General features: G+C 43.5%; 1 protein-coding gene across 3 annotated transcripts in view; it reads left to right on the forward strand.

Moving 5' to 3' along the window:
* smarcd3b (SWI/SNF related BAF chromatin remodeling complex subunit D3b) overlaps window positions 1-26364 on the forward strand; it is a 53338-nt gene that overhangs the window by 6838 nt on the left and 20136 nt on the right. For all 3 annotated transcript variants that reach the window (XR_013788446.1, XM_079489363.1, XM_079489364.1), the window contains exons 2-6: window positions 5342-5544; window positions 13949-14038; window positions 16956-16998; window positions 21817-21939; window positions 23874-23999. Coding sequence is in view for 2 of the 3 variants with exons in the window: in XM_079489363.1 (XP_079345489.1) it covers window positions 5342-5544; window positions 13949-14038; window positions 16956-16998; window positions 21817-21939; window positions 23874-23999 (585 nt within the window). In the remaining variant the exon portion in view is untranslated. The remainder of the gene's footprint in view (window positions 1-5341; window positions 5545-13948; window positions 14039-16955; window positions 16999-21816; window positions 21940-23873; window positions 24000-26364) is intronic.

The raw sequence follows: 26364 nt of genomic DNA on the forward strand, positions 1-26364 counted from the left end.
CTCTCTCTCTCTCTGCCTCTCTCTCTCTCTCTCTCTCTCTCTCTCTCTCTCTCTCTCTCTCTCTCTCTCTCTCTCTCTCTCTCTCTCTCTCTCTCTCTCTCTCCTCTTGTCTGTGTCCCTCATCTCTGTCTGTCTGTCTGTCTGTCTGTCTGTCTGTGTCTGTGTCTGTGTCTGTGTCTCTATGTCTCTCTCTCTATCTCTCTCTCTCTCTCCCCCGCCCCCCACCCTCCGTCAGAGTGACAGCACCACCTGTGTACAAACAGCCTGGACTGGACTTCTTATCGCAGGATCTCTACAGTGGCCCGTCTGTTTACTGGCCACCATTTTAAAGGACACATGACACCCCACCCCGACTGGACCACTGTGTTTATGTCATTTTAAAGGACACATGACACCCCGACTGGACCACTGTGTTTATGTTATTTGACCCATCGAAGGTCAAAGTCCATATACGTCGTCGGTTACCTTTTCTTCATAATAGGGGCAGAAACCTCTTATCATATCTTCATAACTTTGTGTGTGTGTTTTATTTCTGTAAATGAATGCCCTAAGTCTGAGAACTAAGATCACACGACAGTGTCACACAAAAGCATCAAAAGTAGCCGGTCCGCAAGCTCGAAACAGAGACGATATGTACACATGTATTTGGGTTCATTTTAACTCCCTTTTGGCCTAGTCCCTACTACTCTCTCCCTATTACTGTTTGCCTTTTCTCTGTTTGAGAAGTCGTGTGTGTGTGTGTGTGTGTGTGTGTGTGTGTGTGTGTGTGTGTGTGTGTGTGTGTGTGTGTGTGTGTGTGTGTGTGTGTGTGTGTGTGGGGCTTGTGGTTGGTCTAAAGATCACAGCTGATGCTGTTGATCATGTTGTCTCTATCAGTGTGTTTATGTACCTTTCATTTTGCTATCTTTTTATGGAGACCTAGAAACGTTTGTGACCTTGTGGGGACCTTTCTCTGCTGCCCGTGAGGAAAGGGGACATTTTCATGGTTGAGAAAGATTCAGGTTTGGTTTTTTTTTGGCTTACAATTAAGAGAAGGTCACAGTCAGGTTGTTGGTTTTTAGGGGCTACGAATTGTTTTAGGACAGGTCAGCACATTAAATCAAAAGTGTGTGTGTGTGTGTGTGTGTGTGTGTGTGTGTGTGTGTGTGTGTGTGTGTGTGGGGTGATCAGCAGTTTAGAAACAACAACATTAGTAAGCAGGTCTGTAGGTGTTTGGGTGGTGCAGTGGTAAAGTGTCTGCCCACCATCGTGGAGGTTGCAGGTTCGAATCCACCATGGAGCATCTGGCTTTGTCGAGCAGTCCTTGTCTGTCTGTCTGTCTGTCTGTGTCTCTCTCTCTCTAAAACCCACCCTTTAGTTGCACAGTTTGTGACAAAGGACACATAAAGGACACATGAGGAGTCCTACAGAGGAAAATGCCATTACTTGTGGGTGGGAAGAGTAGGACAAAGGCTGTACGTCCTCCCGGTGGGGGCTCCTCACTGGCAGGTGAGTCAGTTACAGCATTACTCCCCATCGTGTTGGGAGGAATGAATTGGCAAAACGACTTCACTAAATTGCAGGAAATAATAGGTGTAAAAAAAAAAAGAGAGAGAGAAAAGAAAGCAGCTGTTATGTGTGTACAGCGGTTTGCTTGGATGTTCAAGGTGATAGTTTTAATAGCAGCTGCACATACAAGGCTATGGTTTGAGTCAACACCTTTCTCGGTTGAAAATCCATTTTCTTTTCCAACGATGTGGTCGATCAATGAATAAAGATGTTGTCATCAGTCTGTGCCTTGCAGCCATTTTTCACTGGGGGTTTCACTTTCTGCAGCTAATTGATTGATTGATTGATTTTATTTGGTGACAATAAAGGAGCTAATTGTTCAACCATAGGGCAAGGTAAGGTTTAGCCGTGGATAAATAAAGTGGATCGAAAAAGCAGCCTCTAGAACAGTGCTTCTCAACCAGTGGTCCGGGGACCACCAGTGGTCCTTGAGGGGGTTCCAGGTGGTCCCCAGCTAAATGATGGAGAGTTTGTAACCAAATGGACCCTTATTGAGCTTTAACTATTGAGAGTGTAAAATGAAACAAAATGGGCTTAGGGGTCCATTTGTCTTAATGTTACACTCTCAATAGTTAAATTATTGTTAAACATCTGCATTTAAGTACATTTTCAAGACGTCTACACAATTGAATTGTCATTTTGATCAACGTTTGCCTCTTATCTCTCCTATGGTACCAACATCAACACAGTATGGAAATGTGGACATAGTGCAGTATTATGCGTGTCTTAAGTACCAGGTCTTATGACTTAACTTAAGACCTGGAGGCGTGGCCAATGCTGTTTGGCCACTCAGAATAGCCAAATGGCATTGATCATGCTTCCAGGTCTTAAGTTAAGTAATAAGACCTGGTACTTAAGACACGCATAATACTGCCCTGTATTCTTTTGTTTTGGGTCTGCAAGGCTAAATCTCAGCAAATGGTGGTCCGTGACTCCAATGCAGAATAAGTAATGGTGATATGATATGAAAACCACTGCTCTATAGAAGAGTTTGTCGAGGGAAGAATAGAATCTCTTTCACAGAATACAAATTTCAAATGTGACATCATTCCTTCCTTTGTAGAATATTTATAGTGTCCCAGTCTCCAAGGAGAAAGAAACCATCAATGATCGTCAAATCATTTTATTTATTTATTTATTTCATTTCCTGTCAATCTCGTGTCTCGTGACATCATTAAGGTTTTTTTTTATCTGTTCACATAAAAGCAGAACCCAAACAAAGCGGTCTGTTTTTGGTAAACGTTCACTGGGTGAGCTTTTTGCAGTGTTCTTGAAACAGTCTTCCCATTTTCTGCACAAATCATCAAACCGTCGTCGCCTCAAGTCCCACTTTTATACCTTGGCTTTTGATCCCGTTTGAGAGTTCTGTGGTCTCTGCGGTCACTGACTGACTGTGTGTCTGTGTTGTGATATTCATGCACAGTCACTGCGTGCGTGCGTGCGTGCGTGCGTGCGTGCGCACAGTTCCTGCAGACAATGAGGCCTCTAGCAGCTGTTGCCTTGGGACTGACAAGCACAGGTGTTGGTCCCCCCAGTTGTTAGTAAGCATGACTAGGACAATGTTTTACATTGTTGGGGTGTGCGTGTGCTGTGCGCGCTGGTGTGTGTTTGTGTGTACAGTACAGTATGTGCATTCGTGCATGTGTTCATGCGTGAAATTTTCCGTCCGTCAAATAAAATAAAATACAATAAAATCATACAGTTTTTGTGAGAGAAGATCAGAAGGGAAAACATGCACATGTACATCTATGTTACTATTTTATTGTCTCCTCCAGGCCGAAGGCATGGGGAGAGTATGTTTTGCACTCCGTCCGTGTGTGTGTATGTCCGTCAGTCTGTTACCAGCTAATCTCCGGCACCGTTGACCCGGCCGATGCCAAATTTTGCACACACACTCCCTGGATGCCAACGATGAACCTCTGCTCCAAAATTTCCAGAACGGCCTGTTATAGCGCCACCATGAGGCCGACTTTTGTAAAACACATTTTTTTATATCACTCCTCCAGATTCTGTCCAAAAACCCCACAAATCATTTCACAGTATCTCTATATAATAGTCATGTGTTCAAGATGGATCTGTCCGATATTTTATATTCCATCATAATTGGCTAACATTGGATTGCAGGATTGGCTCGTTTTGAACAAAAAGCCTCAAATCATGAACGCAGCGTGCAATTTACTTGAAATCTTTCACAGACTTTCCTACTAGGCTGAGGAATATGTCCCACCATTTTCACATTGGCCTGTTATAGCGCCACCAACAGGTAGATTTTTGCAAAATACATTTTTGGAACAAAATGCCTCAAATCATCCAATTGCCATCCAAGGCGTAAGAAGAAATGGCACCCTTTTCACATTGGCCTATTATAGCGCCACCAGGAGGCCACAACCTGACCTGCCATGGTGGAGACCTGTGCCCTGAGGGGCACTTTATCTAGTTTTTTTGTTTACTCTTTGAATGCTCTTTCTTGCACTCTTATTTTATCCATTTGTTTTCTGTGCTTGCCGTGTTTTGTTGTTTGAATGTTATGACTATCTATAATATGCTGCTGCATTGTCTGTAAGGAAGCCAGACAAAAATAAGTTTTACTCTTACCGGTATGTACCTGTACACCTGTACATGAACTACAACCTTGGCTTGAACCTTGAAGGAGACAAAGAAGCGAAAACGCAGAACTGTAACAAGAAAACTAGAACCGAGGACAATGAAATGAACAGAAACTACTGTGTGTGTGTGTGTGTGTGTGTGTGTGTGTGTGTGTGTGTGTGTGTGTGTGTGTGTGTGTGTGTGTGTGTGTGTGTGTGTGTGTGTGTGTGTGTGTGTGTGTGTGTGTGTGTGTGTGTGTGTGTGTGTGTGTGTGTGTGTGTGTGTGTACCTTTCATTTTGCTATCTTTTTATGGAGACCTAGAAACGTTTGTGACCTTGTGGGGACCTTTTTCTGCTGCCCGTGAGGAAAGGGGACATTTTCATGGTTGAGAAAGATTCAGGTTTGGGGTTTTTTTGGCTTACAATTAAGAAAAGGTCACAGTCAGGTTGTTGGTTTTTAGGGGCTACGAATTGTTTTAGGGTTCGTGTTATGCATGGTTGAGATTAAGGTAGGAGGACAGGTCAGCACATTAAATCAAAAGTGTGTGTGTGTGTGTGTGTGTGTGTGTGTGTGTGTGTGTGTGTGTGTGTGTGTGTGTGTGTGTGTGTGTGTGTGTGTGCGTGTGCGAGTGTGTGTGTGTGTGTGTGTGTGCGCGCGCGCTAGTGTGTACAGCAAGGTCAGAATCAGTGTTATTGTTACTTCTACACACTATAGGTAGCTGGTTCCACAGGTTAGGAGCAATAACTGGGATCGTTGCCCTCTTTGCTTAAACCTCGCCTTAGGGACGACAAGGAGCAATAGAGGGTATGTATGCACATGCATAAAGGGAATGGGAAATCGAGTGGCAAAGTGACTTGGCAAATGTCGTTTAACGTCGTTTAATGGATGTATGGGCTGTCAAGGCCAGAAAAGTAGGTTTTTGCCACTCAGTAGGCGTTCCCGCATAACTTCCGGGTATGAGGATGATGTCACGCGCATACCCTCTATTGGTTAGCTGACCTCTGTGATCTGGATGGAACATGTTGTGGCTAAAACTAAATCAAAATTTGCTGTCAAAATCAACACTGCTTGACGTGGGGGTTGGGGAAAGGGCCTTTCTGTGTGCAGTTTGCATGTTCTCCCCAAGTCCCCTATAGGGTAGGTACCCTCACAAAAAACATAAATGAAAACACTGTTTGACTGCCCCCTCTGTTCTCCTCTCCATAGCGTCCTGGAATGCCATCCGGAGCGAGGATGCCCCACCAGGGAGCTCCCATGGGCCCCCCCGGGCCGCCGTACGGCGGGAGCCCGGCAGTGCGGCCCGGCCTGCCCGCGCCGGTGATGGAGCCCAACCGCAAGAGGCCCGCCCCCTCCCAGCAGGGAACCCAGAACCAGCAGCAGCAGCAGTCGGGCCAGAACCGTTCCAGAAAGTGAGTCTTTCTTTCTTGACAAGACAACCTCTTCTTAAAGGAGAATTCCCGACTAGCCGTTTTCTAACCGTAATCTGATTTTATTACTGTATATCCTAGAACGAGTGGTACAGGTGAAAAATGCCATAACTCCATCCCGAGTCTATCTCAGCTCCGAGCATGCGTGGTGGGGTTTTGCTCGAAAATTCTTTTTTTTCTGTAGATATCTGTCTTTCATAATGACTAAAATCCTCTCCACGGTGTTTGTACCTCCGGGAAGTCTTGCAAAACGTGCACTATAGAGCGTCGCAGTCCCGCCCCCTTTCATGACGACGCCAGGCCCAGGAAATGATTCCCAATGCATTTTTCCCATAGACATTTCAAAAAGTATTTATTTAAAGACGGTTATGCCACGGACAAAGCCAACTCGAGTCGTGACAACTCATGACAACAAACACAATATTTTGGACCAAACAAATAATTACAAAGAAGAAAAACAACAAAAAAAAGTGTTGTAACCTGCATTTTTTTCTTCTTCTTTCTAATTATTTGTTCGGCCCAAATTTTTTTTGTTTGTTGTCATGATTTGTCACGACAAGAGTTGGCTTTGTACGAGGCTTAAAAGGTCTTTAAATAAATACTTTTTGAAATGTCTATGAGGAAAATGAACAGGGAATCATTTCCTGGGCCCTGGTAGGGGGCGGGACTGCGACGCTCTATACGGCGTCCAATTTGGGACACAAACACTGTGGAGAGAATTTTGTCATTATGAAAGACAGTTATCTACAGGAAAAATGAATTGTCAAGTGATCAAAAATAGGGGACTTGCCGCAGAATGGAGTTATGAAAGTTCTCACCTGTACCACTCGTTCCGGGATATAATAACATCAGATTAAGGTAAAGACAACGGCTTGTCCGGAATTCTCCTCTTTTTTTGTTGCATCTTTGCATCTAAAACATGCTTACAGGAGTAGTTCAACCCAACATCTAAAACATGCTTACAGGAGTAGTTCAACCCAACATCTAAAACATGCTTACAGGAGTAGTTCAACCCAACATCTAAAACATGCTTACAGGAGTAGTTCAACCCAACATCTAAAACATGCTTACAGGAGTAGTTCAACCCAACATCTAAAACATGCTTACAGGAGTAGTTCAACCCAACATCTAAAACATGCTTACAGGAGTAGTTCAACCCAACATCTAAAACATGCTTACAGGAGTAGTTCAACCCAACATCTAAAACATGCTTACAGGAGTAGTTCAACCCAACATCTAAAACATGCTTACAGGAGTAGTTCAACCCAACATCTAAAACATGCTTACAGGAGTAGTTCAACCCAATAAAATACTTATTTTCTATCAGTTACACACACCATGAAGCCTTGAATTCATGGATATTTCTTTTTTGTTTTTGTCGCATTCCTAAGCCAATCATTGATGACCGGCAGAGTATCCTATACTGAGGCCCCTTTTCCACCGGTTGGTTCCCAATGGGAACCGGTTCAGTTCTTTTTGGTTCTTAGTACATGAGCCAGAGCTCCAAAATTGGAATGTTAATCATGAATTGAGTGGGCAAAACCATACCTATATTAGATTGTTTTCACTTCCCCAATTGAGTACTTACACAAAGACAATGCTTTATTGTATTACACATTTTCCCATTGGGAACCAACCGGTGGAAAGGGGGTCTGAGTCTCATAGTGAACGATGATCCGGTCATCAAATTATTGTTTTAGGAATACGACAAACAAAAACATATTAAGTCTCCATGGGGTGAGTAATCGATGGGAAAAAAAACATATTTTGGGGGTGAACTATCCCTTTAAGACCTACATTTTCACTGTAGAGGACTCCTAGGTTCACTTAGTGTTGTGTGTGTGTGTGTGTGTGTGTGTGTGTGTGTGTGTGTGTGTGTGTGTGTGTGTGTGTGTGTGTGTGTGTGTGTGTGTGTGTGTGTGTGTGTGTGTGTGTGTCCTGTTGTGACTAACTGACAGTGTGACTATAGTTGTTGTTATATTATAGTCTAGTATTCTTTGTGTTGTCCTATATGTTTTTTCTGTGTTCTTCTTTTCTCTTTCTTGGGACTGCACCCCAGTCCCAGGTCAGTGTGACTATATGGGGCCGCACTACAAATCCTGAACCTACAAACCTATACATTATTATTAAGATTAAAATATGAAAATATAACTTTCTAAAATAGCCATTCTACAAGCTCTACAATGGGTAACGATTTGACACGTTTCTGCAAGCTTGTAGATTGGCTATTTTGTTTTTATGGCAACTAAAAAACAAACAAGTTAACATCACGAACGCTCGGGGGTATTTAGGACCATTAAATCAGAGCACCCAGCGATTTGCAGCAACGGAGCACATTTCAAGATGCACCAGGCGCCATCTTGGATGTAGCTGAAGTAGCTAGATGTAGCCAAAACACCCGCGAGGCGATCGACAACAACGGGAGGTATGATTAATTCTAACGCGACTAGCGACGGGACTGCGATGGCCCGTCAAAAACATAATCTTTGATTAGAATTATTTATTCACGTTTTAAGATTTTCGGTCTCATCCACTAAATTGGATGATGTCCCAAACGGAAATGACATTGAATGTTGCCCAACAGGCGCTCCCAGCCTGTGGAGCGATGCGCTCGGTTTTGATATCAATAAAGCTCCGTCCTTTTATTAATCTCCGTCCTGAGCGTCGAGGTTACTATTTGATAGGACGGAGAACTCCGTTTATGCCGCTCAGGGTGTTAATTTAGTGATTTCACTTAATTCAAATATTATTATTTTTTATAATCCCTACTATAGAGTGTGCTGACCAGCACTGTCCCTGTCCCCAGTTAACCCCTGTAGTCAAAAAACCTTAGGTTTCGTTTTTGGTTTTAGGGTTAGCCAGCCTTCATCCAATCAGGATGAGAGGGGCCTTCCTCCAATCATGATGGAGTGGGGGCGGGCCTTGGTGCACATGCTGTTGGCCTGTTGTGTGTGTCCACCACTGCAGAGCGTGTGTGTGCTTGTGCACATCTTGTTACCGGGACGGACCGGGGGTTTTTCCAAATCATCCAAATCACTGAATGCTTTTTTTAAATTGAATGTACCCCAGAAAACCCCAATGGTCGCGGACTCGCGGATAATTCATAAAAGCAAAGATTAAAGCATCAGTTGGCATGAATATTCAACTAGTTAGCTGCCAAAGCATCATCATTGATTTTATTTTATTTGTGCTAATTGTTTGTGAAAAACAGCGCTAGTGTGCTGTGGGCGTTATTAGGACTTGGCGAGACAAACAAACATTTTGTTTTAACCAAGAAATATCACTTATCACTTTAAGTGATATTGTAGGCTATAGGTGGCCGCGGACGTTACCAGTCGACTAAAGAGCCATAGCCTGATAGGCAAGTAGTAACAATATCACTTAACGTCTATAGCTGTTTTGAATGTGAGGCGATATCATAGTTAAGGCTTTTTAATTATTATTCACTCTATCCATATCACACACACACACACACACACACACACACACACACACACAGACACACACACACACACACTTTTGATTTAATGTGCTGACCTGTCGTCCTACCTTAATCTCAACCATGCATAACACGAACCCTAAAACAATTCGTAGCCCCTAAAAACCAACAACCTGTCTGTGACCTTTTCTTAATTGTAAGCCAAAAAAAAACCCAAACCTGAATCTTTCTCAACCATGAAAATATCCCCTTTCCTCACAGGCAGCAGAAAAAGGTCCCCACAAGGTCACAAACGTTTCTAGGTCTCCATAAAAAGATAGCAAAATGAAATGTACATAAACACACTGATAGAGACAACATGATCAACAGCATCAGCTGTGATCTTTAGACCAACCACAAGACACACACACACACACACACGCACGCACGCACGCACGCACGCACGCACGCACGCACGCACGCACGCACACACACACACACACACACACGCCTTTTAAGGAGAAGAGTGTGTGGCAGGTGTAGTCATTAGAAGAGGAGATCGATATCCTCACTCAGCGGACCTCTGTTCCTCTCGCCGGGCGTTCTCTTCTCTCTCCGTCTCTCCGCAGCACAATTGATCCACTTACAATTAAGCAGCCTTGTCAAACAGGTCAGGGGGAAATGTTGTCCTGTATCGGCCGGGCCTCAGACCCCCAGGGTTAGCTGGCAGGGTGGCTGGCTGGCAGCCTGGATGGCTGGCAGGCTGGATGGCTGGCAGGCAGGATGGCTGCATGCTATTATAGGCCACATGAACACATTAATCACATAATATCTCTGCTGTCGGGAAGAAACCACCTAACTCCAAAATGTTCATTTTTCAGGAAATGAAAAATATTATTTTTTTTCAGGAAATGAAAAATAACAATACAAAAAAGCAATACTGCCTCATCAAAGTTGGTGTTGTGGTGTGATTTTATATATTGTCAATTACTTGCATGAGAGGGGAAAGAGGTGGTGGAGTTAGTTGCAAACAGTTTGAGGGTCCAATAAGAGGTTTTGTCCAAAGCTCTTTTTGAGTGGTGTAAACCACTCCTACAACTGGCTTTTGTGTGCATAAAAAAATGACCATGGTTGCTATGTTCAAAATAATTTCTGACGTAATTAAATCACACCCGGGTGAACTGGATGACCGTAGCAACCGTGGTCATTTTCTCTGCGCAAAAACAGCCAGTTTTGAAATCACATCCGGGTGTGATTTCATTACGTCAGACATTACGTCAGACCACAGCTGATCATGCTATATAAAACTTTACACCACTCAGTTCACACGGGTGTGATTTTTTAACCAACACAGTAAAGGGTGTTCATTCAATTGCACTGATTTATGCGAGAAAAAAAATCTAAAACATCAAATGTTTTGTTTTTTTCCCTCCCGACAGCAACGATATACCTGTACAAGGGCTATTTGAAAATATTTTCAAAAGAAATCTTGAAATAAAATGTTGGAAGGAATATTTGGAAGATGTTTTTGAAACACAAATCTGGTATACGGGGCTCGCTGGCACAAAACATTTTCAGATGGGGCATTTTCAAAATTAATTTCGGGGTCCATGACATGAAAATATTTGAGCACCACTAATTTAAATAATAACTAGAAATGCACTCTCTCGAGATGCCAACTTGCGCCTTGCACACAGTGCGCCTAGAGTCCTAGAGCTACCTCCCTATAATGCATAATACAACCGCTGTTCTAAATCCTTTAGAGTCTAGACCCGGCGTTATTGACCTTATACCAACCTTGAAACGTACCTTAGTTACGTCACCAATGGTGGTCCCTTATTGGCTGTTAATGGTGACGTAATCTTAAACAAGAGAGGACATACATACCCCGATATACATACATACATACTGTATCGCAGTACTTGCGCGCTCTGCTTGCGCAAGTGATAATACAAAATGGGTTAATCCAGAGCGATTTACAGTAAAAGCAAGGTAAATACGAGGTAACTCATCAAATGCATAGAAATAGTAATCGTAATCTAGGATCATCGGTAAACCAAGAAAGCTAAACCTGACAGTCTAAAAAAATCACACCCGTGTGAAGTAAGTGGTGCAACTCCGTGTGGGGGTCCCAGGGGGGTCCCCGGAACATCCAGACCCCCAGGAACGTGCCTAGGGGGCCGGGCGGGAGCCACCCCGCATCCGAAACGGTTGAGAAATGAGTTACCGTGTGGGGGTCCCCAGGGAGTCCCTCTACTGTACTGTACTGTCACTGTACTGTACTGTCACACCTGCAATCATCATATATACAGTTAATATGTATATGTGTTAGGCTGCACAACAGTGACACTTGGTTTTGAAAACCAACCAAATGCTATTTTCGTGCTCGGACAGACACAGGCAGCCAGGGACACACAAAGCTACTTAATGAAGTGGTTGCACCACGTACAAATCTATACATTGAAACTACACACTATAGGACGTCAGGTCTAAAAATGTATCTGGCATCTGTCTAAATAGTCTTTTGCATAAGCCCGCAAGGTCGTCAAGGCTAGGGCAAGCAACAAGCAACTTTACAGCAAAACAAGTCACTTATAATAAGCAGACATGGCAACACTGGCAGGGGAGGCTGGCTGGCTGGCTGGCTTTCGTTTTGGGCCTGATCAATGTGTCCAGGGTGACACCCCAGGTGACTCTCTCTCTCTCTCTCTCTCTCTCAACTCGTGAGGTGTGTGTGTCCTCTGACAGCCAGCCAGGCAGTCCCCCCCCCGGGCACCCATGCACTTGATCGTCCCGCCCGTACCCCTAGCCAACTGCCGAATGCGTCCAGCAAGGCCACCTGTGATTGCAGTGTCATTGAAACCTTCTGCTCTGCAGCCCGACTTTCAGCCCTGTCTGTCCTCCACCAGCCCCTGGCTGCTGCTGCTGCTGCTGCCACTAAAAATAGGCTGCTTCGCGTCCCGCGTTTAGATTTGCATGAAGTCGCATTAGATAGTTTGGGATTATATTGTGGGCCGCGGTCAGAGACCGTTAAGAAATGTACTGCAACACTGTAAAGTTATTGCATTGAAAAAGAAATCTGAGGCATGCACTCGTGAAGGAGGGTAACAGATTATGGCTTGAAAGTTAAAAACAAACCTTTCAATCGCTAAGTTGTTTGCACACTGGTGCGTTTTATTTTTTTCGCTGCGTTTTGCGGATCCAAAAGTAGTAGGCTATCACTAGCTGTCAGCCTGTCACTAACACCCCACTAGACCCCACTAGACAGCTGCGGAAAACGGATAGAATCGACCCCGGTCCGAAAAAGCTTTATATGGACGAAATATTTGGCGGCAGTGTGCAAACGTGATTGACATCAAGTGATTATTACATCCCCCGAAATTCGCTCCGATATTCGGTCGAAAAAACGTGTGCAAATTGTGTGCAAAGTGTGCAAATATCTTAAAGGGACACTTCACACCTTTTGCAACCAGATTTTAATGATGTTTGGGAGACAGGAAACACTTTCCTGGGGGTTTTTATGTGGTTAATATGTGTTTTTAGATATTTAAGTATTTCAAAGTGTCCATGATATCATGGACGCAAGTGACAAATTCCCGTGCCAGTTGCCGTGGGCTCCCGCGGGCCCACCCGCCTCCCCGCTCCTCTGGCTGCGGCCACCCGCCTCCCCGCTCCTCTGGCTGCGACCACCCGCCTCCCCGCTCCTCTGGCTGCGACCACGCGACAGACTGTATCAAATATGAATGACGATACAGAGACACCTCCCCAGTGTTGTTTTTGGCAGCAAATTTTGGCAGCAAAATTGGCAAAATTGACAAATTTGGCAAATTTGGCAGCAAATTTAGTTTTAGTCGTAGTCTCTTGAATAGTTTTCATTTAGTTTCATTTTAGTCACCTGGAATGTTTTATTGTTAGTCTAGTTTTAGTCGACTAAATGTCATAAGATTTTAGCCGACTAAAATGTATTTTGGCGGGCCTTGATGCCGTCGCAATGACTGTTTTTTTTACTTGCCGAAAATAGCACAGCACGACGCGTTGTGAGCTTGTAGATTTGTTGGCCATTTTCAATTTGTTGATCTACAAGCTCACAACGTGTGACAACAATGAGACACGTTGGGAGCTTGTACATCGGGTATTTTCAAAAGACTTCTATACATTTTTAACGAGTACTTTTACATTTTGGCACTTTAAGTATAATTTGACGGCAATACATTTGTACTTTTACTCAAGTAAACTTGGAATATCAAACTTCTAACAGAGAATTTGTATTCATTATGGTATTGATGCATTTACTCAATTAAGGAGGACACAGATTCCCATAGCATTGTGCACACACAGCTTGTCTGGGTGTTCCTCTGTCTGCTCTCTGCTATGTGTTTGTCTGTGGGCCACAAGCAACTCACACTGTTCCCATTATCACTTGTGTTGTCTGTCTGTGTGTGAGAAAGCATTATTATTTTGGTTTTCTCTTGAGAAACCTGTTGAATGTCTACAACGTGTCCCTCGGACTCAGTTGCCTCGTCTGCAGGCTCTTCTCTCTCTCCTCTTGGTGCGCACATACACACACACGCACGCATGCACGCACGCACACACACACACACACACGCACGCGCGCACGCATGCACGCACACACACACACACACCCACACCCTGCTTTCACATACATACAATGCTGGTCCTGATTACCATTTTTGTGCAAGCTTGTAAATGACAAATAAAATGAACCTTGAACACACACGTGCGCAGTCGCGCACGCACGCACACACACACACACACACACACACACACACACACACACATGCACATGCTCATGCTCATGCTCATGCTCATGCTCACACACAAGCACACAGACAAACGGAAAGGCAACTCATGTGTGCACACTCCTCTGACATGGCACTTGCTGCCCGTTGAGCTGCCCACAATTCCCCTCAACTAATCGCAGAACCTTCAAATCCCATCAATTCATAGGAAGCCCGTGGGATTCCCCGGAGCCAATGAGATGCCGGCGAGGCAGATGGACATGAGAGAGCCCCAATCAGATCCCACGCTCGGATCAAAGTAGGAGTTTATTCTGCTGCATGTGTCCGTTTTCATACGTTTGACTCCTCTCGCCACCCTTTGGCCCTTTTTGTCACTTGAAGCCCCAGCACTCCCCTAAACTGCTCCAGTAGATAATATTGACAGAGCTTTGTTTAAGTCCTAAACCTTGAAGGTTTTCCTTAAAGACACATACAATGTGTGCCAGTGCATGCTGTGGACTGGAGCATGGCATGATGGAGAAAATCTTTATATATTCTACAACCATTATACCCTTTTCTCAAAACCTTGGAGCTAGTAGATGTTTGTTTCTTAACAGGGTTGTTCGACCCGTTTTGTCTTTTCCTCTTTGTAATGTAACCCAAATCCTTTCTTGCCCTTTTAGAGTAGGTGTGTGTGTGTGTGTGTGTGTGTGTGTCACTATTTGGCATGCTTCTACTGTAACCACTTAATAGAGCCTTGGGCCTCACTCACACGGTCGCAACAGATTGATGTATGCTTGTTGTATACAAAGGGTTTGACACAGCTTGCCCCAATGCATTTCCAATGGGAGTCACATGGTTTGAGACAACATTTGTGTTGTATGAGGGGGAGGGGGGCAGTCGAAACACAGCCGAAAGCCATACAACAGCTTGTAGTCCAAAATGTTGTATCAAACCATGTGACTTCCATTAGAAATGCATTGGGGCCATGACACTTACAACATTCATACAACAAGCATGCATCAATGTTTTAAAGGTGTGAGTGAGGCCTTGGAGTGGCCTGTTGTTGAATGAGCTCGCTCTCTAGCATCTTGGTGTGATCAGATATTAGATAGATAGGTAGCCGAGTAGCAGTGGTGGAAAGTACATGGAAAGTACTGTACTTAAGTACAATTTTTACTTGAGTATTTCCAATACCTTTACTTTTACTCCACTACATCTCAGATCCAAATATTGTACTTTTACATGCATTACCCACTTCAGCCCTATATACATTTGGACCTTTTGAAAATAGACAATCAACAAGCTCACAATGCGACACATTGTGAGCTTGTAGACCTGCTATTTTCATTGTGAGCTTGTAGTGATAACTTTCTACTTTTGGTACTTTTGGTACTTTTGGTAAATTTTGATACCAATACCGGACTTCTACTATTTCTACATTGCAGTATTGATACTTTTACTCAAGTATAAAATGTGAGTACTTTTTCCACCACTGCCGGGTAGAACATTTGCATGAACTTAACACAGCCTCTACAGGTTATCTTACACTTTTACAGACATAACTCTTTTTTCTAACGGCTCTGTCACTGTTTTTAATGCGTAGAAAGGAAATACAGTAACTGAAGCTATGACCAAAAACGTTTTTCAAAGTAGTACTGGTACTGCTGAACTCCCGAGTTGTGTGGACTGCAGACACGCAGACGCAAAGAAAATACATCCAAGGCACTCTGACGTAATTTACACATCCTACTGTACCTGGGTCGCGTTTCCCCCCCCCATTCTGAATCCCCCTTATATCGCGTCAAATAAGAACTGTGTTCCAAAAGATCCCGGTGGTTTCACTCATATGGTAATGAAGAATCAACTGACGGCGAAAGACCGCTAATGTTACTGCCGCCGAATTAGTAACATATTCGCGAGAAACAGGCTGTATCGTAAACGATACAGAGCCACCTCCCCGACAATATCGCAGAGACAGTTTGTTTATTTTTGGACCACAATTCTTATATGAGACGATTCTAAGATGACCCAATTACTTAGGGGCGGCGGTGGCTCAGGGGTAGAGTGGCCGGATGGCAACCGCAAGGTTGCCAGTTCGAACCCGGGCTACCCAAGAGTCAGTGTCGAAGTGTCCTTGAGCGAGACACTGGACCCCTAATTGCTCCTGATGTGCTGGTTGGTGCCTTGCATGGTTTCCGCCCGCCATCGGTGTGTGAATGGGTGAATGTAATGCACAATCTACAGTATGTGAAGCGCCTTGGATAAAGGCGCTATATAAATGCACCATTTACTTCCGCAACCCAGGCGATGAGAGAGTGACGTCAGGACTTTCAGGGTCTTCGTGACTCTCCGGACCTTTTGAAAAACCTTTTTGTTCATAATGTTTACCTGTGTCCCCATAGAGCCATTGATTGCTGCAGCGCTTCCTTTTCTCTTCTTAAATAGTATAGAAGCTAGTTTCGATCTTCTAAATAACACCACCGAGTGTGAGACAATTCTCACACAAAGACACATGCAGTCACCCCAAGCACCTTTTATTATATGCCCACCCTCACTCCCTCAGTCTCTCCGTGGTAAGTATGACAACACGTACACCATATCAATAGACAAACGGTACTATCCCCACAGGACACGCTTGGCATTCGTGAATGAAAAATCAACACACCGCTTTCCAGAGAGGTAATAAAAACCAGAGGCTATCACTCACTCAGTCACCCAGTCCTGGCTGCTGCAATGGCCCTGGGAGAGTGTGTGTGTGTGTGTGTGTGTGTGTGTGTGTGTGTGTGTGTGTGTGTGTGTGTGTGTGTGTGTGTGTGTGTGTGTGTGTGTGTGTGTGTGTGTGTGTGTGTGTGTGTGTGTGTGTGTGTGTGTGTGTGTGTGTGTGTGTGGTGTGTGTGTGTGTGTGTGTGTGTGTGTGTGTGTGTGTGTGTGTGTGTGTGTGTGTGTGTCGAATATGCGTGCAATATGACAGTTTCTTGGATGTTATAGGTATTTGCTCTGCAGGTGGGATACCACCGCATTTTAGAACACACATACATGTGTGGACATGTACACACACACACACACACACACACACACACACACACACAGCTGGGACTGCTCGGATGCTGGATGTGGCCCAGCATTTTAGCAGATGGCCTGGGTGCTACGCTATCAGTCACCATAGTAACATGCTCTCTTTTCCCTCTTTCTCTCTTGTCTTTCTGCCCCCCTCTTTCTCTCTCTGTCTTTAGTGCTAAGAGAAGGAAAATGGCAGACAAGATTCTTCCACAACGGGTGAGACGCTTATTTGTTACATTTCTGTTTTCTGTTCCTTTTTTTCCCTTTTTGGTGGTGTTGTGATCTGTTGCATGTCGTGCAGAAAATCAGGATCTGTTTCTGATCTCCTGGGGTCGCTCGGTCGGTCGGTGGGAAAGCGCAGAAGGCCAGATGATTTATTTTGCTGTTTACAAAATGAGAGAGAAGTAATTGGTGCCCCGACTAAATAGATGGTTTAGGTTTGTGTGGGTTTTTTTTCGTTGTTTTCTTTTCTTCTTTCTTGCATCTCGCTCTGTTGTTTGGGAACAGGGGATGGTGATGTATTCAGGGGAATGGGGCAGTCAGCGGAGCTTTGTTTAGCCAAAAAAAGCCAAAAAAAAGCTCAGATCACCACCAGGGAGCAATCACCACATCGCTACAGGTGAGGGTGTGACGACCAAAAGGCTGCGATTTCTTAGTCGCAGTCTGAAATATGTCTCTCTTTGGTTCTTTACCCCTGTGCCACACCATGTCATGGCCATGCAACGCAGGGAGGGGTGTTCACTTCACCTACTGAGGCTGTGGGTTCTTTGCGGACCGCGGAGCCCTTTTGATTCCGCGGGTGTCTGGTATGTTTCGGGTCTTATCCCCCTAACACAACCCAGACGAGGAGGAGGAGATAGCGGCCAGGCAGGCAGGCAGGCAGGCGGGCAAGGGCTGCCGAGGCACCACTATACTCTATATTATGACTCAGGGACTAGGGAATGTCTGCCCGGCACCTCAGCACTGATGAAAGACTGCAGAGATGAAGATAGAGGTTTTAGAATGCCATGGCTGTAACAATGAGGGGAGACCCTGAGACAGCGCGAGCGAGAGAGGGAGAGAGAGGGGAGAGAGAGAGAGAGAGAGGAGAGAGAGAGAGAGAGAGAGAGAGAGAGAGAGAGAGAGATCAAATGAAAGCAAAGAGCAGACACAGAGGTAGCGTGGGTTGAGAGAGGATCTGCTTTGTGAGAGTGTGTGCCCACTGAGCAGGGCTCTGATACTTTTAGGACACTGTCGGTATTTGCCACCAGTTTATATCGATATATATTATATTGTTACATTTCCATTTCTATTGAGCGGGTGTCTCTCAGGGCTCTATGCTAGTGTCTTTTCTGTTCTCTGTCATTGTGGCGATAGCCTTTACTGAAAATAGCCGATCACCAAGCTTAGAACGTTGTTGTGCTTGTCGACCTGCTACTGTCCTGCGAAAGCTTTCCCCACAATATGGATGCTGATGTTAAAGTGCTTAAGAGTGTAAACATCTTACATTAATCATAGGCCGATTTATGTGAACTCTGTGTTAATTTAGCCCATTAAGACCTGAGGCTGATTCTACGAATGCCTTCCAAGAAACTTGCTTAACACTTTGTGTGCCCACGAAAAACTTTCAAAAAAATCACTTTCACCTAGAAAATCCATTCACACTTTTTATAATTCAGCTGACTGTGGAGACACATGTTGGAACTTTTTACTTTGAAATGTTTTATAGTTTCTGAGCTATTTAACTTAAACGCCCAATGCATTCTCAATGGCAATAACACAAACTTTGGCACCACGTATTAAAAACAAAACAAAAAAAAACATTTCTTTGATATATGTTTTGTTTTTTAAACTTTTTTTTTGTTTTTTTTTCAAAGACGTCCACAGACATCTTGGGCACAGCACGTGCGGTAATACCAAAGACGTCCACAGACGTCTTGGGCACAAAATGTGTTTTAAGATAAGGCGTCTAACACAGTACATTTTGTGGTGCGTCATACCAAAGAAAGAATTCTCCATCTCTCATCCATTAGCTTTTACGTATCTCATTCCAACACTCAATGTGTCGGACTGAAAGGCCTCAACTAAGTGCTCATGAAACGCATCATAAAGGAGCCTGAGCTCTTATCAGTCGGGTACTCAAATATATACTAAAACCTTTCATTCATACAAGCATGTAAACACTTCACAATGGCAGCCTGCCTCCACTAGTCCTCTCACAAATATGCTTCAGTGTCAAGGACCTGTACACAGAACACATTGAAATGCCTACTTTTTTTAATTTATTTTTTAAATCATACTCAAAAGCCTGTGCGCTATAGCACTGGTCTAGCACTAGCATTGGTCCCCCATGGTCTGGGGACCCTGCAGTGGTCTCGGTAATAAGTTTGACCCCAAATAAATTGCAATAGTAATCGTTCAGGTTTTTTAGGATCCTTACGGTCATCCAAATAACACAATAAAAAATTGTGAATTTAATAATTAGTGGATCATGGTAAATCTAGGGGTTGAAAGTCGCGGTCCCATTAACCCATTCTGGGCGGGAACCCCTTTTGGTGTTTTAAGCATTATGTTATACTTAAGTTTAGCTATTGAAAAATAGCAGATCTACAAGCTCATAGCGCGGCACTCAGTGCCGCGCTATGGGCTTGTAGATCTGCTATTTTTGAAAAATCGTGAAAATGTGGTGTAAATCTTTGAATGTATATTCTTTCAGAGTGAACGTTTTAACTCAAATCTTTGCTTCTGGGGGGTCACTGTCTGGAACAACATATTTTCAGATGGGGGTCGGCGGCCAATTACATATATTTTTGGGTGTCCTTGACATGAATATGTTTGAGAACCACTGACATGGAAACATGGGTTTTTCAGAAAACTGTCTGGATTAGAAGGCATTTGTAGAATCGTCCGCAGGTCTAAATGGGTTAACAACCTATAAGGCTTAAAAATGTCATTATGCTTTAAGTAGCATGTGACGTGTCAAACTAGGGGATTTTCATGATTCTGAATCCATTGCAATTCTTAGTTTTGCACGAAAAACACTCCTTGGGCTAAAAACGGCCGTCATCACAAATGTGATGAGGTCATCACAAATGTGATGAGGTCATCACATTTGGGTAGGAATGGGTTCAGAATCATGAATGGGTTCAGAATCAGAATCAAGTTTTCCCTACAGTTGGTGATTTTGACGGTGTTTAATATAATTAGAGGGGACTTTTCTGTTTGGATAAATGGGCTCTCTATGGGAAGTGTCACCTACTGTAGGTATCACCTTGCTGGCAAGATGGCTGCGGTCTGAATCATGAAAAGCCCCTAGTTTTCAACCCCTGAATTTATCATGATCCACTAAATATTTCATCCACAATTTTGAATATGTTATTTGGATGACCCAGATCTATTGCAATTTATTTCTGCAGGTCACGCCCATTTTTTTTAGCTTAGATTGACTGGCGTATAAGATGTATATTATATTTTCAGATATAATTACCATGAGTAGCACTAGCCTACCTTGCTTACAAATACAAGCAGATCGAGCCACATCTTCTTTGATCCCAGACAGTAACCAGTAGCCAGGGTTCATCTATATTTCAAGACTCTGAACCCCCACATGCACCAGGGGTACGAACGGCAAATGGCTGCCTGACCTGACTGCTCCCTCTATATTCAAGTTCATACATATTGTATGTGAGTCGGTACAACAGGAGCATCTGCAAAGAAAAACATATTCTCCCAGTCACTGTGTGTTTTGCACTACTAGACTGATATTCTTTAAAGGTTAGGTAGGGTAAGTGATATTTTTTGACGACATTTATCAGCTTCATTTTCATAGTGTTCAAGTTCCAATATTGTCTGCTTGTTTCTTTGCGGCATCATTTCCAATTTCACTTGTTTAATCTGCATCCTGTCTGAGTTCTCTACCCTGATTGGATCAAATCGGTATCCCAACGTGAAAATGCATTTACCGTTTAACCCATTTCGGGCGGGAACCCCTTTTGGTGTTAGCATTATGCGCCACAGAGTGGCGCGCTACGAGCTTGTAGGTCTGCTATTTTTGAAAAATTGAAGAACGACATAGAAACATAGCTTTTTCAGAAAACTGTCAAGACATTTATAGAATCGTTCCCAGGTCAAAATGGGTTAATAAAGAGCTGGAGAGAGAAATGGAGAATCCTGTTACTGAACAAACACTCTAGTCCATCCATAGCAATGATTACTATCAGAATACCAAAAATACCAAAACTATGGATGGTCTGGTCTTGAACCAGCGTGGACTCACGGATGCAGTTCTGTGAAATCACTCCTTGACCCGATACAACATTGTGCATAGTATATATATATATATATATATATACCACCCCCGCTCTGCGTCAGGCTTCATTTGATATTACTAGAGAAGAAGGGAGATGTAATATTCATGTGATGAGGAAGAAAGAGACACTAGGAGAATCTCTGCTGCTCCTTCTGAACTCCATCATGAACTCTCCGTATATTGATTGTCCGCGGGGCTATGATCTGAATAAAGAAACATGTCAATGGGGGCCAAGCTGCATTTTTTTTAATATGTTACGAATATCAATGAGTCAAGATGAAGGAAATAAAAAGGACAAATTATTATTATTATTATTATTTATTTTTAAGAAAGAAATAGCGCCAACGTTTTCTTATATATTTCTTCATTTATATTTGTGTTTCGGAGTCAGAATAAGTTTAGTGAAAAACGTATCAGGTCCTACCCTTTCTTTGTGTATCTCAATACATGATCAAATCTTAATCTTCAGATAAATAATAACAACAGTATGCGAAGGTTGGCAAGGAATATCACTTCAATGTTCTGTATGGGGAATTTAGGTTGCTGCCTTCAGGAAGGAGATACGACGTTCCAATATGCAATAAGTTTAGACTGAAATAGTCATTTGTCCATCGGTCTACTTTCAGGCTTAGTTTAGAGTCTGAGCTGTGGACATGGCTCTTGTCGTCGTGTTGTATGTATGCACGGTCATTTCTGTTGTTTTGTTTTGTTTAATATGGTATTCTTGTCTCCCCTCCTCCTCCCAGATCCGTGAGCTGGTCCCAGAGTCGCAGGCCTACATGGACCTACTGGCCTTCGAACGCAAACTGGACCAGACCATCATGCGCAAACGTGTGGACATCCAGGAAGCTCTGAAAAGACCAATGAAGGTATCCCGACTCACATGTTGTCTAGATGATCTAATAGACCTTTTAATTTACATGTACATATGAAAGAAATGTGCTATATGGCTATTCTTTGCTCAGTATTTAAATAATGCTAAATAAAGTTATTGGCATACTGTACTGTAGCAAACTGGTGATGTTGGGCGGTCAACCATCTATGTGCCTCTATTGTAACTATAGAATTGAATGAATGATAAACCAAGGGTTTTATCTTAAAGCCAGAACAAATTTTGTTTTAAAAAGGTGAATGGCTCATTTTGAAATAAATGTCTTTGAATAGAATAGACAGTACATATTATCGTCTCTGTCGGGTGGAAAATACTTTCAGATTTGCATCATATTTTGAGCTTGCAAATCCACTACTTTTAAAAGGTGTGTGTGTGTGTGTGTGTGTGTGTGTGTGTGTGTGTGTGTGTGTGTGTGTGTGTGTGTGTGTGTGTGTGTGTGTGTGTGTGTGTGTGTGTGTGTGTGTGTGTGTGTGTGTGTGTGTGTGTGTGTGTGTGTGTGTGTGTGTGTGTGTGTGTGTGTGTGTGTGTGTGTGTGTGCTGCGTGGGTCAGGGTTTTTCATGACCCGCAGGTCCTGCATGTGATAATAATCTGACTCGGCCCAGCCCGCCACCACATCAATTTTCACAACTCCACCTGGCCTGCAACCCGCCATCATTAAATGCACGTCAAATATGTCTTTGAACGCGGCTTTTATTTGTCAAAAAAGGTGCTTCTAAACTGTCTTAACTCATTTTGACCTGAGATCCGATTCTAAAAATGTCTTCTACATCCTGACAGTTTTCTGAAAAAGCTATGTTTCTATGTCAGTGGTTCTTCGATTTTTCAAAAATAGCAGACCTACAAGCTCGAGTTTGTAGATCTGCTATTTTTCAATAGCTAAAGCATAACATAATGCTAACACCAAAAGGGGTTCCCGCCCAAAATGGGTTAAAGGCTAATAATATCACTGGCAAGCATGCATAGTTCCGGGTGTTCCGACCACCACATCGCATCGCATCGATGCCATTTATTTGTCACACACGTGTGCGACATGGCAGATTGAGAGGAGACAGAGGTTGAGGGGAGAGAAGAAAGACTCACCCATGCGTCACAGACACCTGTGCGTCACAGACATAGCCTACAGTATAACAACAGGACTGTCACTGTACAGACGCTGAAAGAAAATGCCACTAAAGACCTGAGAAAAACTATTTGAAAACGTTAGTGTTGTCCTCCTTGCACTTATACACTGCACACACACAGTGTGTCACACACACACACTGCCAACACACACAGTGTGTCACACACACTCACACACACTTGTGCGCGCGCACTGAAGGAAAGGACTAATGGTGGTTATAAAAGATTTCACTCACTCTGGAGTGAGTCAGAAGATTCAGAACACAAGAGGCAAGATGGAGTCCAACCATTTACTGATGCGTGAATTCCATACTCTGATACTTAGAAAATAATCATCTGCAAGGAATTTCTTGACAGGAAGTAGCTCATAAAATGTCTATGGTGGATTTTTATTAAACAAAAACGTTTAATATAATTAGAGAGGACTTTTCTGTTTGGATAAATGGGCTCTCTATGGGAAGTCACCTAGTCACCTATCACCTTGCTGGCAAGATGGCTGTGGTCTGAATATAGAGAATAACAGGCCATTCTGGGCAGAGGTTCATTGTTGGCATCCAGGGAGTGTGTGTGCAAAATTTGGCATCGACCGGGTTAACAGTGCCGGAGATTAGCTGGACGGAGTGCAAAACATACTCTCTCCCCATGCCTTCGGCCTCATCATTATACATACTGTTAATTGTTAAGGACACGGAGCACTAGTGTGTGAAATCACAGCTTTGGGACTTGGCCTACCAAGACGGTTCAGTCATGAGATTGTATTTTTATTGTGCTTTACTCCATGCTCGTGTCAGCAGCAGAAACGAAAGCTGAGGCTGTACATCTCCAACACCTTCAACCCCGCCAAACCCGACGCAGACGACTCGGACGGCAGCATTGCATCGTGGGAACTGCGCGTAGAGGGGAAGTTGCTCGATGACGTGAGTTGATGTCTTACATGACATAACACGACTGCAGTGCGCACACCACATATACAGTACATTTGTGTTGCTTTTTTGGTGCCTTTTGTGAAATAACTAAAAGTTAACTTAAGTTAAACTCATTTTTGCTGTAAGTGAAGACAATGTGCGGGACTCCACTTTTTTGCTCTTCTAAATCATTTTATACATATTAATGGCACTTGAGGAGACACCGGATGAACGGAGTGTGACCTGTCGTACCTTTCCATTTTTTTTAAATTATATAATAATTATTATCACCCATACTTTTGTTGTTGATTAGCCCATTAAAACTGGGAAAGAAGCTGTGTCATTTTAGATTTGAACTATATCAACGTACGTTTTTCAGACTGTTCAGACTGTGGGTTACTGAGGCCAACAATGAATGCCAGGCCATGCGTTTCTCATAGCCTAATTAATTTACCAAGACAAAGAGAAAATGGCATTTGATTGACACTTTAATCTAATCAATAGATTAACATTAATGTCATGAATCAATTGTCACGGTGAACAAAATGGTGATCCTGACTCCTGACGCAGAACGCAGCAGGTGCTAATGACTGCACGGCGCTCCTTGTCCTGGGTGCGTCCGTGCGTGCGTGCGTGCGTCCGTCCGTCCGTCCGTGCGTGCGTGACTGCACTGACTGACGGTATGACAGAATTCCTATAGTCCTATAGTCTAGTCTTCTTTATCTTGTCCTACAGTAGCGGTATAGGGGTGCATACTTAGTTTAGACTAGTCATTGGTTAGACATGGGTTAAGGTTAGGTTTAGGTGTGCTGCCCCGTGGGAGGTTAGGGTTAGGGTTAGGGTTTGAGATAGGTTGTAGTTGTAGGACTAATGACTGGTCTAACCAATGACTAGTCTAAACCAAGTACTGTCTGGTATATGTTTTTCTCTTTTCTATTTATTTTTTCTTTGTTCAGACTGCACACACCTATGAGTATTATGAATCTATAAACCTATGGTACGCAGCCATAATGTGAACTGTTGAAGGCCGCTAGCCAACTCTGTTTTATCCGTCACATTGTCCCTCGTATGAACAGCATACTTTCCTCAGCTGTGAGTGCCACCACACCACCCACAGCAGCCTTGTTTTGACAAGCGATTTTATACTATTATCTAATATGTCTTTGTTTGACATGCCATGCCTTGCCTTGCTGCTGAAGGACTGTGGCGCTTCAGCTTGCATTGATCGGTCACCCTCCTCTCTGTTTAGTTTAGTTTCGTTTATTTATTTATTTTGGTCATGATTTAACATTAACCCCCAGTTACGTCACATCCAGTGTATTAGTAAAATTGCCTCCTGAAAAGTATCTGAGGTCATAATCCCTCCACTCTGTGGAGGGATTATACCGCTGTTTGATGTCAGGGAGCTTCTCTGGGTTGAGTTTGGCCTCCAGTCCTGTGTGGTTGGTAGCGGTGTAGAGAGTCCAACGCATGGCTCTGGTGGTGAGACCACTTCAGAGAGGAGGAAAACTACTGCTGCTGCAACTGAATGAAACGTAATGACTGACGTCTGTCGAGTGACGTTGTTTACACCAAGGGTTCCCAAACTATTCAGGCCACAACCCCTCCGCCCCCGTCCCGTCCCCCCGTCCCAAAATAATCATATTTGAACTGGGGACCGCCCATTCTGACAAGCACTTGGAATTGGAATTGTTCCATAGATAAACATTGTGAAAATATCCGATCTACAAGCTCTCAACGACTTAAGCTTGTTCCCAATGTTTGCCTCTTTCTTACGTAATATTTGACAATTTGGTATTAAAAATGTCATTAAAGTGTGTGTAACTTTAGAAATGTGCAGATACCCATACACTTATACTGTATGTTGGTTTGTTTACTGTTGAGTGAGAAAACAAGGATGTTGCACATTATGCTAATTAATCACCCCCGAGGGTCCCGACCCACAGGTTGAGAATCACATGGTTTATACAGTGCAGCACAGACAGGGGTAAAAGGCTTTGGATTGGTCCTAGTAGTGTTTTTTTAACACAGTATGAGACTGACTTCAAATGCTCCCGATGTGTAGCACCAAAGCTATATCCCGTCAGGCCAGCCCACGCCACGGTGGTTGGAGGCGTTTAGGTTTCGACAGACCACAAATATTTCTCCTGGCGCTCTAAGGCACTGGTTCTCAAAGTGCGGTCCGGGGACCATTTTAACCACTTTAACCATGTTATTATTTGGCTATTCAAAAATAGCAGGCATGCTATGAGCTTGTCGATCTGCTAAAAAAAAATCGTGAAAATCATACCTGGTAGTTATGCCTTCCACGCCTACTGAGTGGCAAAAACGACTTTCTGGCCTTCGACATTAATCTCACTTTGCCACTTGATTTGCC

Source organism: Electrona antarctica (genome assembly GCF_951216825.1).
Source record: "Electrona antarctica genome assembly, chromosome: 20".
NCBI classification, from domain to species: Eukaryota; Metazoa; Chordata; class Actinopteri; order Myctophiformes; family Myctophidae; genus Electrona; species Electrona antarctica.